Source organism: Branchiostoma lanceolatum, chromosome 1 (genome assembly GCF_035083965.1).
Source record: "Branchiostoma lanceolatum isolate klBraLanc5 chromosome 1, klBraLanc5.hap2, whole genome shotgun sequence".
Taxonomy (NCBI): Eukaryota; Metazoa; Chordata; class Leptocardii; order Amphioxiformes; family Branchiostomatidae; genus Branchiostoma; species Branchiostoma lanceolatum.
In genome coordinates, this window is record NC_089722.1 from 26475466 (window position 1) to 26495317 (window position 19852).

The 19852-nt window shown below is 42.0% G+C and overlaps 2 protein-coding genes across 2 annotated transcripts; both read left to right on the forward strand.

The window, feature by feature from the left end:
* Positions 1-548: 548 nt before the first annotated feature.
* Positions 549-9468, forward strand: LOC136445367 (short transient receptor potential channel 4-like). The gene is made up of 12 exons (XM_066443344.1): positions 549-666; positions 2502-2705; positions 3016-3140; positions 3324-3797; positions 3979-4229; positions 4388-4479; positions 4926-5062; positions 5545-5894; positions 6351-6579; positions 6993-7169; positions 7651-7686; positions 8051-9468. The coding sequence occupies exons 2-12, from the start codon at positions 2504-2506 to the stop codon at positions 8315-8317; spliced, it is 2340 nt and encodes a 779-aa protein (XP_066299441.1). The 5' UTR covers positions 549-666; positions 2502-2503; the 3' UTR covers positions 8318-9468.
* A 2053-nt stretch (positions 9469-11521) lies between these two features.
* LOC136449130 (short transient receptor potential channel 5-like) lies at positions 11522-19199 on the forward strand. Its single transcript, XM_066449007.1, has 11 exons — positions 11522-11757; positions 12168-12292; positions 12750-13223; positions 13327-13577; positions 13926-14017; positions 14366-14502; positions 15119-15468; positions 15787-16021; positions 16396-16572; positions 16684-16719; positions 17319-19199. Exons 1-11 carry the CDS (start codon positions 11559-11561, stop codon positions 17442-17444), a joined length of 2202 nt encoding a protein of 733 aa, XP_066305104.1. The 5' UTR covers positions 11522-11558; the 3' UTR covers positions 17445-19199.
* The last annotated feature ends 653 nt before the right edge of the window (positions 19200-19852 follow it).

The window sequence follows — 19852 nt, forward strand, 5'->3', positions numbered from 1 at the left end:
GGTTCAGGAAATCCAACTTTGTTCTCTTGGTCTAATAGTTAGTTGTTATGATTGTTGTTCTCGCCGGTATCTTGAATGGCCGGATATGTTGGTTTGTTGATTGGATCCAAAACCGGATCACCAAGGCACAGTCATACAGCATTCGGGTAGGTATGCTTAGTCCGATTCGTTCACAATCATGTCTTAGCTTGACTTCGTTTTGATTATGACGAAATAAAGGCAATGGATTTGGTCGTTCCTTGGATTCACTGTTATATGCAGTATATTTGTCGAAATTCCAGGGTGATTTTGTTGTTTATGAATGGAGTGAGTGAGTGAGTGAGTGAGTGAGTGAGTGAGTGGGTGAGTGAGTGAGTGAGTGAGTGGGTGAGTGAGTGAGTGAGTGAGTGAGTGGGTGAGTGAGTGAATAAGCGAATGAATGAACGAATCATTCAATCAATCAACCAACCAATCAATCAATCAATCAATCAATCAATCAATCAATCAATGGTGGTCTTTGTGTCGCAGGAATTTATTGATATGCAATTGAAATACATAACATTAAGCTTGGGCCCCCTTCATAATGGAATGTCCCAGAAGATCAGACGATTACCCTTCAGGCTTACCAGACGCATTAAAAGCTGACAGTCCCATTGCTGTTCAGTAGTCTGCCTCGGATACCTTGAGGTGAGTGGCTTCTTAACGTTGAGTGGTAATCTGTGTGGTCAAGTGGTTCACGTTCTAGACGTCCTTCTCATCCTATGCCTGCAACAACGCGTCCTTTTTTAATCATTGATATCAATAGGTTTAGATCTAGAATTAGCATTTGAAATCGGTCATATGTCATTGCCCTCATTATCTCCATGAAACATGGACATATAGTTTTGTGTGTATGTATGTGTGTGTGTGTGTGTGTGTATGTGTGTGTGTGTGTGTGTGTGTGTGTGTGTGTGTGTGTGTGTGTGTGTGTGTGTGTGTGTGTGTGTGTGTGTGTGTGTGTGTCTTTGTGTCTCCGCAAGCATAACTCTAGAACGTCTGGATGGATTGTAATGGTATTTGGTATCTGGGTAGCTGTTGGGAAGACAAAGGCGGAAGGCCCTTTTTACTTGCCATCAGTTTTCGGGCAAGAACTTTCAATACACTTCAAAACATTCAACCGATGTACGGTACCAAAATTCTACTTACTGTACGATTGACGTTGAATCATTGTGAATACGGCGTTTGAGTTGGGCTCCCATAGCTTCACCATTTGATCTCAAAACAGTACTCCAGCCTGGAAACTAGTGGCGACATTAGTCATAACAAATCCATATAGGCCATTCACTTGTCCTAAGGCCTTTAATCTGCATCTCTTTCTTCCATTGTAACCTTTTGCCCCTCGCAAGCCCTGGACAAAGAAAACCAGTTTGACCATTAGTTTTACACATCCTGATGACCTGAATAACAAATTTTCGTCATCAACAACAGCTAGATTAGCTCTCTACAAATTTGTTAAATCTGGTGGTTTCAGATGGCAGGGAAAACGTAGATGTTAACAATTGTGCATTTTACGTTCAATTCTCGTGTCTGATAGTCTCTCTTAAGCACTGACTTTTCATCAGGTTTAGTGTCCATTAAGACGCTGTGTGATCTCAGGACCCCAGGCGGAAAAAAAGTGTCAACAAAAACATCTTTCACCCCTCCTTGAGGAAATTGTCACTGATTGTATTCTTGATCTTCGCCGCATCTGTTGTTATTTGTCTTTGTTCTTTATTAATAAATGCTCCGAAATCAAAATTTGTTTCTATCTTTTGTTGAAAATGAACATGCACATACTTGAAGTGTAGTATCAGTTTCTATGTCGAATTTAAAGCTACCTCTACATCGAGATTTAAAATCCAGACGGAACACTACAATATAGCTATACAAACATGTCGTTATGGTGATATCACGAAGTCCCGCACACTGTCTTAACTTTCAATGCCCACTGAAGCGTTTACAACATTGATTCTGAAATGTTCTAAACGGCCTTGTCATGTAAACACTACAGTGATGCATCTTCGTTGTTAAAAAGGGTTTTAGACAGATCGCTGTTCTGTTTACACTGACAATTATGTTTGCAAAGTCTGTCGCCAGATGGATCAACTCCACTTCTATAACTAATTTAAAATATTAATTTAAGAGCTATGAAGAAGTAACTGTATGTTAAGAAAGGGATGCGTTGCTGGAAGACCATAGAGGCCAGTATGAATTAAGGTGATTCATAACGTTTGTTCTGTTTATCCTGTCCGACGTTATGGTATCATTATGTTACAGAGCAAGAAGAAAAAAAGTGACTGTCTTGGTATCATTTCCATACTTTCTTTTCTATTCACATTTGTGTTGAATAAATCAATTTGATTTAGATTATCGTTTACATTGTTCAAGCTTTCAGGATGGTCGTTGCAAAATTTAATACAAAATTGTCTCTGAGATCAACTTTTGAATTTCAGCTATTTATCATATATCATGAAAAAACAGCTTCTTATCATTGCTCTTTACAGAAATGGAGAACGGCATCACCGCCCATGAAGGCACGAGTGAGGAGCCCAGGGTGGAGAGGGGCCTGACTTTGGCGGAGAAGCAGCTTCTCTGGGCCGCCGCTTCGGGAGACGTAGACACGGTCAACGGCCTGCTGAGTAGAGACGTTGACGTGAACTGCAGGGATGCGCTTGGAAGATCTGCGGTGGAATTAGCTGTCGATTCAGGTGTGTGTGTGTGTGTGTGTGTGTGTGTGTGTGTGTGTGTGTGTGTGTGTGTGTGTGTGTGTGTGTGTGTGTGTGTGTGTGTGTGTGTGTGTGTGTGTGTGTGTGTGTGTGTGTGCGTGCGCGCGTCACGGTGTGTTTGTGTGTATATATATATGTGGGGGGGAGGGTGTTTGTGTGTATGTATGTATGTGTGTGTGTATGTGTGTGTGTGTGTGCGTGTGTGTGTGTATGTTTATGTGTGTGGCTATTTGAGGTGTAGCGAGGGAAGCGTTCATGAACCGGTCGACGTTGATCATGTTACCGTACACAGGACACATCGAAGTGGCTGAAGTGTTGCTGCAGTACGGCGCCATGCCGGGGGAGGCGCTGATGTGCGCTGTAGACAAGGAAGACATGGCTGGGGTTCAGACACTCCTGAAATATTCCACCAAAGGGGTGAGCACGACGCGTTTAATTTTTTGTTCTATAGACAAAGTAGTATGCATGTATTTTGTTTTTGCAGATGACAAATATGATTTTAGGTAGCTTGTTGGGGACTTCATGCTATCATATGGAGATATCTCAATAGCTGGAGGTTTGGCCAACTGCAAAATTCAAAGGTATTTTTCATCTTCATAGGACAAGACTTCGTCCGTCACCTTCCCATCTGAAATGACGCCGATTGTTCTCGCCAGTCACAAGAACAGCCTTCCCCTCATCAAGGTCCTGGTGGACCAGGGACGGTTCATCCCTGACCCCGGCGTCCTCAGTAGTGACCACATCTCTAATGACGCCAGTCTAAACATGTACCGCGGCCTGGCCAGCCCCAACTACATCCTCCTGACCAACGACGACCCTCTCCGTCGGGCCTTCGTACTCAGCACGATGTTAGACGATCTTCGGGCGAACACACCCGAAGTGGAAGAAGACTATGCGGAGATGGCCGAAGAATGCCGAAGTTTGAGCGTCGATCTACTCGACCAAGTTCGGAACCGAGACGAGGCGGCGGCCATCTTGAACTGCGGAGACGAAAATTCACCATTGATACACGGTGAAAACTGCCGGATGCAGCTGTCAAGACTGGACATGGCTGTAGATCACGGACAAAAGAAGGTATCTTAAACAACTACTCTTATAACTTAGTAAATTGGAACCAAGTGTCAAAGATCTATTACAGTGATATGGGGGTGTATACTTTTTTTTTGCCCGTGGGCATTAGGTCTTCGGTGTATCAATAGTTGAAGTATGATACGTGCTATAAAATAGGTCCAACGTTTGTCCCATTGTTGTACAGTTCGTGGCACACAGATGGAGTCATCGGCTGATGAAAGCGTGCTGGTACGGGCCGCACCTCAAACCGACCGCCGGACTGCCCTGGTACATGTATCTCCGCGGCATCATGCTGCTGCTGCTGACCCCCATTCTGGCCCTGATCTACCTCCTGGCACCTACGACCCGAGCCGGCCGCCTCATCCGCACGCCGGCCGTCAGGTTCGCCATGTACCTGTTCTCCGTCATGACCTTCGTCATCCTTGTCCTGATGAGGTAAGTACAACGTAATAAGGCATTTTGCAGTTCCAAGTTCGCATGCGCAGTCGTGATGCATTGTGGTCTAGGTCAAAGTTCAAGATCTCTTCCTTAGCAAGTAGCTTTTAAAGCTTATCAAAAACCTTGTTCTTAAATACATTTGCTTTCTTGAGCAGGACAGGAAAAGTAGGCTACTACGGACCAGAAGGAGGCGAGCTGGCGCCCAATGGAACAGTACCGGAATGGCTCATCTTTGTATGGATTCTAGGTATGAGTTCTCTCACTCTCTTTGCTCTAAGTTCTTTCTGAGTGCATGTTTTTCATATCATTTTGCAGGTTTAGTTTCAATTGCCAAGCTGTGATGACTACATTGGCATATGACACCGATTGGCAGAAATGTTCAATAAGCGTATTGTTAAACCAAAATATTCCTTTCGCTAGCTATAGGGAAAACATCAGCCCTTTCCCCAAGTTTTTATCAATATGGTCGTGCAGTGCAGATAGGTGATGTGCATTAGATTTTTCTTAGCGTGTCTGCTGATATCTTCTTATAATCATGAATAAATCATGAAAAGGTGTCATTAAAACGTGTAGAACAGCTTCTAATGCTACCAATTTGCTCTATCCACAATACCTTATACCCCTAAAACTATGTGCCAAATGTGCATATAGAGAAAGTGTCAACGGATTTTATGGTGATATTGTTTTCTTTAGCGATGCTGTTAGAAGAGGGAAGGTTCCTGGTGAAGTTGGGTCCGCGAGCCTCCCTGAATTCCATGGGAGTGACAACCTGGCTCATCATCATCATCTACCTGGCAGCTTTCATTCTGCGAGTCGCGTCTTCTATTGAGGTTAGGTCAAGTGTTTATGAAAAAATATAATTATTAAGAAAGATTTAACTTCAAAAGGGTAGGCTCACTAAATTTTCTACCAGTCCTCTAGTTTTCTTCAGGATAACTGAGAACCCGATTGCTCCAAACACTTGAAAATTTGAGCGACGAGTCAGAGGTAGTTGGAAGTCGGTACCGGCCCCGTCCCGGTTCAATAAAGATTGATGGGCCCTCATATATTCGAAGATTGTATGATCATGTCTTGAAACGTCATTAAATTAGTTAGTGAAAAGGTGAAATATCTATATATTTGATAACCATATTGTCATTACACACCATGGAGTGTTATTGGGAATGTTAATGGTAAGCGGGAAAAGTATTTTATTGAGTTACAAGAAAGTTTCGTATGGCACATATCTTGAAGTGGCTGGTTTTAAGCTAACGCTGTAGGTATCACACAAAAAAACTTCATTTCATGATACTGGACTTGACTACTTTCACAGCATGGTGGACCCCAGAACATCATCCGTTTCCGCTGGGACGCTTACGACACCACTCTCATCGCCGAAGCTCTGACGTCTATCGGCGGCGTCCTGGTCATCTTACGGCTCCTACCCCTCTTCATCCTGGACAGGATCCTCGGCCCGCTGGCCCTGTCCATGAGCCGCATGGTCAAGGAGATCATCAAGTTTTTGATCATCTTCTTCGTCATCGTCATCGCCTTCTCCGCAGGGCTGAACGAACTGTACAGCTTCTACGGCCAACAGATCACCTCAATGTGTTCCATATCGTCTACAAACTTTACCTCGCCGCTAGCAAATACCGACTGTGATACAAAGAACGCATTTAGCGAGTAAGCATCTAGCTTCATTGTGATGGAATTCTACGTTTTTATCATTTACCTATTTGTATTGACAACAAATCTTTACTTTGTGGGGAAGGTTTTCACCACTTTGCTCCAACACGAATTTTCGACCACTCCTCTTATCTAGTCTTCTTATGGATAACTGAAGGCCCGGTGGCTCAGTACACGTGACCGCCGGGTCAAAGGTGATTGAAAGTCTGTACCGGCGCCCGTCTTTGAATTTAGATCTTTGTCCACAACAGTATATCAAGGAGTAGTTCCTCTTTCTCAGTGAAAACACCATGGTGAATTCAAATGCTGTCATTGGGTGGTAAGTTTCAATCGATACATCTGTAGATTTTTTATACTATGCAAATGATCAATGATCAGTTTTGATAAAGATTGTTGATAGCTTAACAAATCCAAAGTTGTATCCAAGATTAAATCCTTATCCCTATTCTACAGGTTTCAAGGTGCATTTGAAGAGCTGTTCTTGTCCCTGTTTGGTCTTGGGAACAAAAAGACCCTGGACCTATCCATCAATCCCAAGGCCAACAGTGCTAGAGACCTACAGGAGCACACCCTGACGATGTACATCGGACTCGCTCTGTACGGGTTGTACCTGGTGGTAGCCGTGGTCGTGCTACTCAACATGCTCATCGCCATGATGAGTAACTCCTACCAACAAATCGCGGTAAGGCTCAGTTCCCTTGTATGGTCAATACATCAAAGAATTTCTAGACCTCAGAACCAATTGTGTAAATGATACGTTTGACTCAACATGTTAATTCACTCATACATATTGATATACATAGATGTGTAGGTTAATTCATTTGTAGCCACTTGACTGTTTGAATGTATAGATGTAGTAGACCTTACGAAAGTCGCTGTACTTTTGTTGTGTCTTATACTAGTCTGGGGCTATGTAATTCATCGATTTGATGCAGTATCAGTAATCCCGATATGTATGCACACTACAGATATGCGTACAGACGTTCAAGAATTCTGAAAAAGGTATCGATAACAACGTTTGTTTACATGATGATGTTCGTGGTATGTACGAGAGTTCACATTATACTAAAGGGCATTTTCTAAATTTGATTTCAGGACAACGAGACGACTGAGTGGCGGTTCGAAGTGACGAAGTTGATGCTGCGGTACATCCGTGACGACACGACTCTACCCGTGCCCTTTAACCTCATCCCCAATCCCAAGTTCATCTACAACAACGTCATCACAAGGTTCTGCCTGAAGAACCGGTATAAATCTGACCAGCTCTGCAAGGTATGAGTTTCCATTGTATGGATGTTTTCGTGGTGTATTCTGTATTTGTATCAAAGGACTGATATTTGTGATTCTATCCTTTGTCACCTCGGTTATAAGTGGAGGTTATGTCTTCAGTTGCTGTGTGTCTGTTTCTATGCAAGGGTAGTTGCCGCTCTTGGATTGTGATAATATTTGGCATGTAGGTATGTAGGTATTGCAATCCTAAAGATGGATGTCGTTATTAGGTCCCCTTGCAACATTTCTTAGCACTGCAGCTGAAATTCCTGTTTTTGTATCTTCTCTGCTGGACATACTATGTTGGGAAATAGATTCGACCAAAAGAGCTTAATGCATCAGGAGTTGCTGCACATAGCGTGTTATTGTCTCTATTGTAGGCACAGTCAAATTTGCTGCTCTGCCTTATACCTGGAATGTATTATTCACATCTAGAACTCACATATACTTATACACACATATACTTATTTCTTAATCGTTACAGGAGCAAGCAAAGGCAGTGAACGATCGTCGATACAAGGTACAATCTATTGTATAATATTTGATATCAGAGCATTGATACATGGCAAGACATCTTCATGGCAATCTTTTATGAGCATAGTATAATTGTCATGTATAAATCTTACTCACCTACGGCGCATTTGTCGTAGGACGTCGTGCGATTTTCCAGTCGTACGATTTTCCAGTAGGCTGTCGACCGAATCAACCACCGAAAAGAATCTTGGACATCCCTTTTTTGTAACCAGACATCTCAATTTTGTAAGACACATGCACGACTATCCCAACATTGCCCTCAGTTTGCGATCGTACGACGTTCGCACGACGCAGGTGATCACAAGGTCACAAGGTTTATTTCATGTTTACACTCTCTTTGTTCCTCTCAGGAGGTGCTAGCCCGCCTGGTCAGACGTTACCTCCTGCTCCATGCGCGAGAGAAGGGAGTGGAGCCGATCTTTGCAGACCTCACATCTGATGAACCCGTCACCATGACAACCAAGACGTCAATCAAAGTGGAACCAGACGGCATACCTGTTGGTTCACCGGAACCAACCAAGCGCAAGAAGACGGAGGAGGATGGCATTTGGTCCAAGATACTTGTTGGTTCTCAAGTGGAAGAAGATGATGGAGAAACTTCAGAGGCTACCTGTTAGAGGTTTCATCAGTCGTTTAAAACAATCAAAGTCAACTCACCGTGTTTTCAACTGCTTTCGTCATGTATAGGCCACCTCACAATGTGATGCATTGTGGGTAAACGTCAAAGTTTAAGGACCCTGCCCCCCTGCCAATTCTTTATCTTTGCATGTATGTATATGCCAAGGACCTTGAACTTTGACATCTACCCACAAGTCATCACACTGCACATGCGCACTTCGATGATGATGATGATGTTGTATCCTCAGAAAAATAACTAGAGTGGTTTCGTCAGAAAAATATTTCTCAGGACATCTTTCTCAAGAAAGCCGCTTGTTTTCCTGTATCGAGATATTTTCAAAGAATGACAATTTGCTGCTATTTGGTAGGTAGTGATTATGATTCCCATGCCAAATATATGCGGATTTACACTTTTGATATTACAGGAAGAACATGTCGATGAAGAAGATGTCTCTTTGTAAGTATCCGTTTTCAATGATTTGGTGACTGGATTAAGAAGATTCATTGGCAGTTTAACAATTTATTTGTTTGGTTGAACTTTGTTCATTCATGAGAAGCTCAAATCGGCATGCAGGCCGCTGCCATTGAGGTCATGAGGGAAGAGGCAACGGTCAGATGAAGTGAAGTAATGTAGTGCTGATAAAATAATCAGACAATGAATGATCTTACATTTATCATCTTTCAAAAGGTTCTATGATCATACATACTTGTATGCCATGATGTACAATTAAAAGATTGTTGAGTTAGGACGAGTCCGGACTGAATGTGACTTACAATTGAGATCTATGACAATATCAAATATAGCATGCAGTGTTTTTTTGTGTGTTATCAAAATCCCATATTGGTGTCCAAGATACTCAGATTGATATGATTTTGCTATCCACAAGACTTGTCGATAAGAAAAAAAAGTAATGTCTTCTGTGTATAACTGCAGAGAATTGTACAGTATCTCACAAACGCTAGTATATTTATATATCACATCATATACTGTACGAAATAATGTGTACATGTATTGTATACTGTGCATGTTAGGTACTTCTCTTGTTTTGGCTATACTATTTCATATGTATTTTTCACCATTGTGCATGCTATTATGACATTATATGTATCACCTTTGGAATTGATTATTAAACTTATCATGGCACATGGATTCAAATACAATGCATAGTCTCAATGTTACTCATATGAGATTTTACACATTACATGCTATTGTGTAGAACAACTCCCAACGCTCGGATAAAGATTAAAGAACTGTTAAGACCCGTAAAAAACATCCTTAACATTACCATTCACGTTTTGATTGCCAACAAAAACACAATATCTGCACATTGAGTATTACCGCATTTTTGTCCTAACTACAAACAAGAGTCCGTAGGACACAATCCTCCATGAAGTAATTATGGTGTTTGCTGTGTTGCTAAGGTGTTTGATAGTCTCTTGAATTACCGACATGCCAAATTTCAGACAAATCCATCGAAAAATAAGACAGAAGAAACAAGTATTTTTGTGGACACTGTTAGAAGGCTGTAGAATTTACATTTATGACCCAAAATTTTAGCTATGCCACTTTGGTCCGAGTGAAGTTAGGAACGTTTTGAACGATCCTCGAACGAGCAGCCGAGAAATCAAAGACTCCAGGATCGTAACCTCGGTCATTGTCCTTGTGATAGGTTACCCAGAGGGAGAGGGCGTTGGCTTCGTGACGTAATATGTAACCTTCGCTTGCACATAGAGGGTGTCATTATGTAAGTCATGTAAACTGCACTATCATCAACAGCTCACTTTGGAATCTTCCATTTTACCTGAAGATGGCCCGTCAATAGCCCAGGTGAGTAGCCCGTGAAATCTAATTTCATTCTGTTGCATGTTTGATTGCAAAATGTATATAGCACAGAGTTTACAAGCCGTGAGTTGTAACTATAAACACTTTTGACCTCGAAATCGAAGAATGACAGTTTCATGTAAACATGTTTGCCTCAGCAGTCGTTACATGCTTCATACGTTTGTGTGATATGTCAAACAACATTCACAATGTTTTGCTGGAAATCAAACTTCATCAAATACTTTTTGATAAACAAGTAAAGACACCTTCCCAATATTTGTGAGAAAAACTGGAAGCCCCACCCCACGGGAAGCATACCCCCGGACCCACTCAACGTAAGACCCCTTATCAAATTTAGATTCAATTCTTCACGAAAAGATACTAAAAAAACATGTCCCTTTGCTCAGGCACAATTTATATCCAGAGATCATATATTGTTGACTTCCGCGGCCATGGAATTGACCACTTTTGGTGGTGAATTTCAACACCAGCGGTAATGTCAAAATTTGTGATGTTAATCATGAAATGGTGACACTAAATAGCAACCCCGGGAAATAAACAGCTTTTTTTTCCTCACGCAGTGTTCGGGACAAATAAAAAGCATTTCAAATTGGTTTTGTGACATGTCATCCCTGTTAGTGTAATCACCCCTGACGAACGAAAACCGGTTCGTCCTTGTGGTCAGCTCTATGTAATCTGCTAATGACCAAGCGTTATCACTACTTATAAGATGTGTGTATACGAGGAGCCTATAGATTTAAATATTCATTCTTGAAACATTTCTCTGTCACCAATGGTTACCAAAGCTGTCGCAGCAGGAAACGCACATTTGACATCTTTTACCTTACGTCAGGCTATGGCGCTAAACAATTTTAGGAGTGTTTTATTCTGTGATTTAACCACGTGGAAAATGTTCACAACAAATTAAACTTCACTCCTTTGTCCCTTAGGGTTTGACCAACCTTGTAGGTAATTATATGGGGAAATTGTTATGTTGTTTGGAAAAAAGACAGGCAAAGGACGAGTAAATCATCAACTAGTTTGTGCAATATGTTTCCGTTCATTTGTGTGGGGAGTGAGTAAGTGTCGAATTTGACATTTGTTTATGATAGCAACATTTACAGGTAATAAGTCCTTACACGGATCCAACTGCGCAAAGGTGAAGGTCTCCGACACAAACACAAAACACATTTGAACATCGTTATGAAAACTAACGACGGACGACACGTATATCTGTATAAAGCATGACCAAGACAAGAATTGTTCTCAAGTCAGTGACCTTCACCTTTGACCTACGCATGCGCAGTTTGATCCGCGAAAAGGCTTATTCTGGTAAATGACTTGACAAGACCCTATGGTTGAATATGATTTGTCCTTTTATCAAACATGATGTATGACAACTTTAACCTCCGACAGAAATGGAGAAAATTGTCAACAACGAAAACGGAGATTACGCCAGGGGCAGGGCAACCCAGCTGACCTTGACAGAAAAACAGCTTCTCTCAGCCGCCGCTTCAGGAGACACAGACACGGTCAACGGCCTGCTGAGTAAAAACGTTGACGTGAACTGCAGGGATGCGCTTGGAAGATCTGCAGTGGAACTGGCTGTCGACGCAGGTAACCGGTGTTCTATGTAGAGTACACCCCCCCCCCCCATGTGTGGTGCTGGCAGGTTTGAATTTTGAGACATCTCTTAAGACGAATAGTGACGTAAGCAACGGGGTAACGTAACGTTACATTATCATTATTATGATAAATAAGATACGATTTCAATACACGTAAAACCAAACATCCAAATAGCATCCCCAATCAGAAGCGCCCCCCCCCCCCTTCAGATATAAACTCTTTGAAATCATTTGACATCATGACGGAACAGTCTCTTTTGGAGTTTCACTGCTTAACCTTTTTAATAATCTCATATCAAGAAGCGATGTTATTCTGTTGTCACCACGACCCCCTACATACAAGGCAAAGACAGAGACCAAAGGATAGTTATGTGATAATAATCAAATGATATACATTGACAGGTCATCTTGAAACGGCTGAAGCGCTTCTGCAGTATGGAGCAAAACCGGGAGAGGCGCTGATGTACGCTGTGGACAAGGAAGACATGACTTCGGTTCAGGAGCTCCTGAAATATTCCACCAAGGGGGTAATGAAAACTTTTTAATCTCATTCATAATACACACATATCAAGAATAATAAACGCTTCTTGTCTGTACCCGATTAGTGACAGAAAGCCTGGCCTATTTCTATAACCATCGAATAAACCACCGAGAGAGTGAAGCTACGCTCGGTGGTTTATTAGGTTGCCATAGGAACCTAGCAGGCTAGGCCTTATGTCAGCATATACACCTCTGGCGTGGCATTGTTTTTATATTGAAGAGAGGTTAACAAAAATGTGGATATTAGTTGAAATCTACATAAATTTCGGCAAGCCTAATCATCGTGTTCACTCCACCAGAATTCTAGATAATGTGCAGGAATTTTGGTGGCATGTAGGGGCATGCGCACTGTTCGTAGAATTTCAGGGCCCACTTCGCCATGAAAATAATGGTTTTATTGCCAGCCTTGTTTGTTTTGCGAAGTCTAACCCATCTTTCTTTCAGGACGGATCCCCGTCCGTCGCCTTCCCGTCTGAGGTGACGCCGATTGTTCTCGCTAGTCACAAGAACAGCCTTCCCCTCATCAAGGTCCTGGTGGACCAGGGACGGTTCATCCCTGACCCCGGCGTCCTCAGTAGTGACCACATCTCTAACGACGGCAGTCTAAACCTGCACCGCGGCCTGGTCAGCCCCAACTACATCCTCCTGACCAACGACGACCCTCTCCGTCGGGCCTTCGTACTCAGCACGCGATTGGACGACGTCGGGGCGAACACACCCGAGGTTGAAGAAGTCTACGCGGAGATGGCCGAAGAATGCCGAAGTCTGAGTTTCGATCTACTCGACCAAGTTCGGAACCGAGACGAGGCGGCGGCCATTTTGAACTGCGGAGACGAAGTCTCACCATTGGTTCACAATGACAACTGTCGGATGCAGCTGTCAAGACTGGACATGGCTGTAGACCACGAGCAAAAGAGGGTATGTTGGACAGGAGATGGAAATGCACGCAAGCAAACATACATTCAAATGCAAATGCTTTTGAAAAATTAACACAAGGATGACTAATTCCTCTATTTCATAGTTTGTAGCGCACCACTGGAGTCAGCGCCTGGTGAACGAGTGCTGGTACGGGTCCGGAAAGTACTTCAAGCCGGCAACCAACATGGCCGAGTACCTCCGTGGCTTCGTGTTGATGCTGCTCACACCGATCCTGGCCTTGATCTACCTGCTGGCACCCATATCTAGTCCAGGGCGCTTCGTCCGCACACCTTCGGTCAGGTTTGCCATGTACCTGGCCTCCGTCCTGACCTTCATCATCATTATCGTGCTGAGGTAAGCCGAATGTCTGGAGTCTAATTGTACATTTTAGAATGCTGCTAAAACAAGGTTCCTTGTCGTTTTAGTATATTTTTATTCATTAACTTTTTGTACGTTTCAGTATACATTTTAGCGTATTTTCGTACATTGGTATGAATTCATTACATTTTAGTAGTAATCAGTACATCCTATACTTCTACACATTGCAATATATTTCAGTGCGCTTTCGTAGATTTAATAAATTTCAATATAGATTGTATTTCAGCACATTTCAGTATATTCTGTCTCACGGAAGACTAACAAAAAGTATTACACACAACGTATAAAAATCATAAAAACACACCTCGTCTTTTCTTTATTCAGGGCAGAAAAAGTCGGTTTTACCGGACCTGAAGGCGGCCAGTTGGCTTCTGCAGGCACGGTACTGGAGTGGATCATCTTCGTCTGGATTATAGGTACGAATTCCAACAATTTTGATTGTCAAAATTAGGAATTAATTAACGAGGAAATTGTAAAATTCCAGTGCTTTCCATGATAGGACTTGAATTTATGTAACGTATATAATCTATGGCCGGTGGAACATTAACAGATATCAATTTGCATAATTAATTTAAAGTGCCATAATTAATCTAAGTCGTGAATGATGGGAAATTCATACTTGTGACATGTGTAGACTAGTGAAAGGTGTACTTAGCCATGCATGTATTATGTACATTTGGAGTTCATTTGCATCATTTGAATACGTCAGGAGGTGTGAGGTCTCAAAGCTCATGTTTTGTTATTATTTGTTTTATTCTTTCCAGGGATGCTATTGGAAGAAGGGCGGTTGATGGTGAAGTTGGGACCTCTCGCCAGCCTGTCCGCCATGGGGATAATGACCTGGCTCATCATCATTATATACTTAGCCGCCTTCTTCCTGCGTATAGCTTCACATGTTGAGGTTAGTTTCCACATCTACCTACTAGCCTATCGTGAACCTCCCGGGTACCAGCCTATCGTGATCTTCTCAGGATCTTTTCGGTATGGGAGTGTTGCCCGCCCGCCGAGCTCTATCAGGGCATCCCGGAAAATTTCATGGGACGGGAATCAGTTGTCTAGACAAGATCAAAAAGTAGCAATCGATCAGCGGGACTTGGCCGGTAAAACACTCGTATGTCTGCCCAGTGCGACGGTACCAATATAGAATTGTAAGGATCTCTAATATTACTATGATCCTACCTAGTATCATCGATGTATTGATAAATCTGTCAGATGCAAAGTAATTCCTCAAAGTGAGGGCTGGTTATTGCGAAATATTGTCAGCATATTTCTTTCTGCAGAGAAATTGACTTCATCCGTTAGATTTAAGAGGGGGTCTCCTTAGCTGAATCAGTCCGCGTTAGTCTAGGGCTTTAAAAGGTAATGATATCGTCCTGACAACATTTGACACATTATTTGCAATGGAACAAAATCAAATAAAAGAAATGAGTTTTCAACGGTTAAAGAAAAATGCAGTGACGTTACATTCGTTTATTGCCAATGTTGTAGCTATATTGTTTGTTTGTCTGTAATTCCAGCATGGTGGGCCTCAAAACATCTATCGCTTCTACTGGCCGCCATACGACACGACTCTGATCGCCGAGGCCCTGACGGCGGTCGGCGGCGTCCTCGCCATCTTGCGACTCCTTCCGCTGCTGACCTTTGACCGGTTTCTTGGACCCTTGGCCTTGTCCATGAGCCACATGGTCAAGGACATCGTCAAGTTCCTGATCATCTTCTTCATCGTCTGCATCGCGTTCTCGTCGGGACTGAACGAAATCTACAGCTTCTACGGCGCCGTAGTCGATGATATATGCCTCACACAAATGGAAAACGCCACCTCGCCCCTGAAGAAGACTACTTGTGCAACAAAAAATGCGTTTGGCGAGTAAGTATCTACAATACTATTCAATGCATTTTGTTGTCTACAGTAGTATTCAATAATATTTGTGTTGATTGATATAAAATCGTGACGAATTAAAAATATGCAATTATAGTGTTTCAGAAATATTCTAGCATCAGTTGAAGTAGGCATTTACTAATGCGATACTAAAGATGATATTTTTTGTGACACCAGAGGGCAGGGAATCTTAATAATGCAGCATAGAGAGATTGACAGAGCTGAGAGACTGAGGGAGATATATATATATATATATAAATGTGATGGTATACTGAAATATCCATATATATATACAATGACTTACAGCTTCGAGAGCTCGTTTGAGGAGCTGTTTTGGTCTCTATTTGGACTTGGGAGTAAAGACACCCTGAACCTGGAAACCAACCCGCAGGCCAACCCCACTGGGCAGCAACTACTGCAGGAACACACCCTGACGATGTACGTGGGACAGGCGCTGTACGGGCTGTACCTGGTGGTAGCCGTGGTCGTGCTACTCAACATGCTCATCGCCATGATGAGCAACTCCTACCAGCAGATCGCGGTAAGACTCCTTAACTGTTACCGGCAACGTGATCTAAATTTTAAATGTTGAACATATAAGGCAACGTGATTGGCTGGTAACTTTCCATCCAACAACAGGCGGGGGATTGTCTGATTGGCTGACGCTGAAGTAGACAGAAGGAGAGATAGTACTAACACTAGTAACAGGCTATTGCCGTTGATTGCTTTTACGGTTCGCGAATTCGAGTGGAAGGTTTCCTGCCGATATGAACGATTTTTGATGTTTTTCTACAGTATCTCACGAAATATTCAACATCCATCGTATTCTTAAATTCATTACAATTAGCGCAAGCAGACATAAGCTTTTATCTTTGTGTGCAAGTTATTTTTCTTAATTTGAATTTTACGATTCAGGACAACGAGACGACTGAGTGGCGGTTCGAAGTGACGAAGTTGATGCTGCGGTACATCCGTGACGACACGACTCTACCCGTGCCCTTTAACCTCATCCCGAGTCCCAAGTTCATCTACAACAACGTCATCAAGAAGTGTTGTTTACGTCATCGATACAAGCGCGAACTGGATAACAAGGTATTGGTGTACATTTGGTACCTTCGCCATGAACGTTATGATTACTGTAGATTGCAAAACTTCTACTTGGAGAAGAAAAAACATATTCCGTGTTGGTTGATTCCGTTACAGCTGCAAGCCAAGGCAGAGAACAACCGGCGATACAAGGTTAGTTTGTCATGACTTTTGTAACAGTCACTGGTAACTATGTTTCGTGGTGTATGTAATGATGAGGATTGGCTATCTCAGTGATTGCCGTCTAGAAATTAAAAAGCAAAACAGCAATGAAAAATGACTTTGATCCCCATTATCCTATTGCCTGTGTCAGAGCACCGTTGTCGTCCATGATGATACGTCAGTTTATCCCATGATCCTTTGCGCAAAACAGATCTGTAATGTTATGTATGTGTGTTCTTGTTTATGAGTATTGTATTGTATTGAGTGGGAAAAAACTGATTCCTCCCTGGTAAAATGAATACATTGAATGAAAATTGAATGAAATGTCACGGCACAAGGCACCTGTAGCCCTCTTGTGGCTTCGTGGCACAACAGACTCCCGGCACGCTCGCATGCATATTGGGTGGCTTTAAAAACGTTTCGGTGAATTGTAGAGGAGATCCCATTGCCAACTACACGTAGAAGCCTTCCTGTAACAGTTAGATACTAGATAGTTTTGACATCTAGGATAGTACTATCATCCCCGTCGAGATAGAATTATGTTCAATCTCGACTGCAGTTTCAATACCTCTCTGCATCGCTGTTTTCAGGAGGTGCTAGCCCGCCTGGTCAGACGTTACCTCCTGCTCCATGAGCGAGAGAAGGGCGTGGAACCGATCTTTGCAGACCTTACACCGCACGATCCCGTCACCATGGCAACTACAACGTCCCTTTAGATAATATAAGTTGATATAGCGTGATTATAAGTATTGTCCGCCATGTTGGATGTATTTACCAATGGGGCAGGGTGCGTATGGATGATTGAAAGCTGTCAAAATAACTGTGACAGATTAAATGCCTGCAAAAGTGGCATAGATACAATTCATTGACAATCATGGAGTCAGTTATTCCTCTTAGGTTTCTACTATCTATATTCATTTTACCAGGATATGCATGTACTATATTGCTGTCTGTATCAGTGATAATGTAAGTCAAAATGTGCCATGTCTGGGACCACCATTCGCTCCCCCCTACATCATCACCCAGATATGGTACTTTTTAGAATTTTCTTCCATATTTTGCCCTGTTCTCATTGCCTGGACTGATCCATTGGGATAGGGGGTGAAATCCTCGTGTCCTGTAGCTCTTTGAAATGCAGGTGTTGACGTCCCGCTTTTCGTACCTTAGATAAATAACTACCTGACAAATCCAGCTTTGCAGTGGAGGTAAAAACTATTGAGGATTGAAATGTAGGTTAAGCCTTAGGTGAGGTCTTAGGTGTTTTGAATGGATTTTTTTCATGGCTTCACCGTGTGTTGCAAAAGTAATGTAAAATGTAACGTTATTACCTGGACTCTTCCCTATTAATGTATGCTGTATAGTGTATAATGTAAGGTACTTCTGCTGTTTTGGGCACTATTTGATATGAATTTCTTCACTGATATTATGGCCATTACATAGCATCACCATTGGCATTGATTATCAAACCTGTCAAGGAGCAAGACTTCAAATATACTCTCAATCATTCTAATAAGAGATTTTGTACATTAAATACAATTGTGTAAATTCTCACTTCGGTCATATGATGATCCTAGAACTGTTAGAAACACCACCATTCAGTGGTCTTGGTTGTGAACAAAACAACATGTTGAGTATATACGTATATATAAGGGTAATTAGAAATCGTTTTCTTAGCAGTTCTGATTGTATAGCATGCAAAGGAAGTATTGATGGGTAGCCGCTAATCAAGGGGCTCCTTACTAGTTCTAATTACAGTTCTAGCTCCTTCGAATTCCTAACACATGTTTTCACGGCTTTTACAAAGCGTCGTAGGCTACATAGAAATCATCACAATGGGTGTTTAGTGAGCTTTGAAAGAAGGCTTTATTGTTCCTATTTATATGTCCCGAAATATTTGAGTTATGCCGATTGTTTGTGGATGATGTCGTGAACGTTGCGAAGGATCCTCGTATATACTATGAGTATATACTCATATATGAGTGCCTGATCACTTTAGATTTACGACTACAATTGGTCGATCGGCCAGCGTCCTTCTAGTAGGTTACTCAGAAGGAGAGGGCGTTGTCTTCGTGACCTAAAAATACAATCTTCGCTTACAATTGGTCCCGCCACACAGAGGGTGTTATCAACCTGCACTAACATCAACTGGCACTTTGAAATCTGTCCCTTTTACTTGAGGATGTCCTGTGAATAGCCAAGGTGAGTAGCATCTAAAATATCACTTCATTTTTGCTGTATGTTTGATTTTACAATGTATCTAGTATAGTAAAGAGTTTACTAGTGGTGAGTTGTGGCTATCGACACCTTGAAATCGAAGACTGCAGTCGCATGTACACATGTTTACCTCGTACACTTCTAGTAACAATCTTTATTGACACAACAAAAGTACAGTGACTCTCGTAAGGTCTACTTAATCTATACATACATAACGTTACATACATACATGCCAACAAAAAAAATTCATACTAATGAGTTTGTTTATATACAATCATATGGAATAGGGCAACATACTGAAATTTAGCGTGTCGTAAACTTATACATTACTTGTTCTTAACATGCATTACAGAACGACCTATGTATGGTTTTGTTAAACAACATTCACAACGTTTTGCTATAAATTGTACTTTTTAGGTTACTTAGATGTACATGCAAGTAGAGTAATCACATTTTTCACTATAATCTTTCCAAAGTACCCGACATGTCGATAAAATCCCAACAGAGACACTATCCACCCGCCACTGATAGCACACCCACTCACCCGAATACCCCCTATACTAAGGTAATATTTCCAAACCGGGTCCCGGCCGGGCTGTTTGCGTGAATGAAAACTTAACAGTTATTATTAATTTTTTCAACTTTTGTTTTGTTTTGCTGTCTTTTATATCATATTATTCGTTCCCACAAACTGCTCAGCATTAACAAGTGCAGACTCGAAATACTTTATCATATATGTATACATGTACTAAAAAGAAAGGTTGTTCTTGTTCAGGTATATGCAAAGTCCGTGGAATTGACCACTTTTGGTGGCGACTTTTACTTGTAATGCACCCATGCCCGACGCACTTTCCACTGAACATTACTTGGCTTGCATTTTGCATTTGACAACATCCCGTTTTCTGCTATT

What these genes read in the sequence shown, in the direction of transcription:
- LOC136445367 (XM_066443344.1), top strand. Translation starts at nt 2,504, where the DNA reads ATGGAGAACGGCATCACCGCCCATGAAGGCACGAGTGAGGAGCCCAGG. An exon ending in TGAAATATTCCACCAAAGGG is followed by an intron (nt 3,141 to 3,323) that starts GTGAGCACGACG and finishes TCATCTTCATAG; the next exon opens with GACAAGACTTCGTCCGTCAC. An exon ending in ACAAAGAACGCATTTAGCGA is followed by an intron (nt 5,895 to 6,350) that starts GTAAGCATCTAG and finishes CCTATTCTACAG; the next exon opens with GTTTCAAGGTGCATTTGAAG.
- LOC136449130 (XM_066449007.1), top strand. Translation starts at nt 11,559, where the DNA reads ATGGAGAAAATTGTCAACAACGAAAACGGAGATTACGCCAGGGGCAGG. An exon ending in ATCATCATTATCGTGCTGAG is followed by an intron (nt 13,578 to 13,925) that starts GTAAGCCGAATG and finishes TTCTTTATTCAG; the next exon opens with GGCAGAAAAAGTCGGTTTTA. An exon ending in ACTCCTACCAGCAGATCGCG is followed by an intron (nt 16,022 to 16,395) that starts GTAAGACTCCTT and finishes TTTACGATTCAG; the next exon opens with GACAACGAGACGACTGAGTG.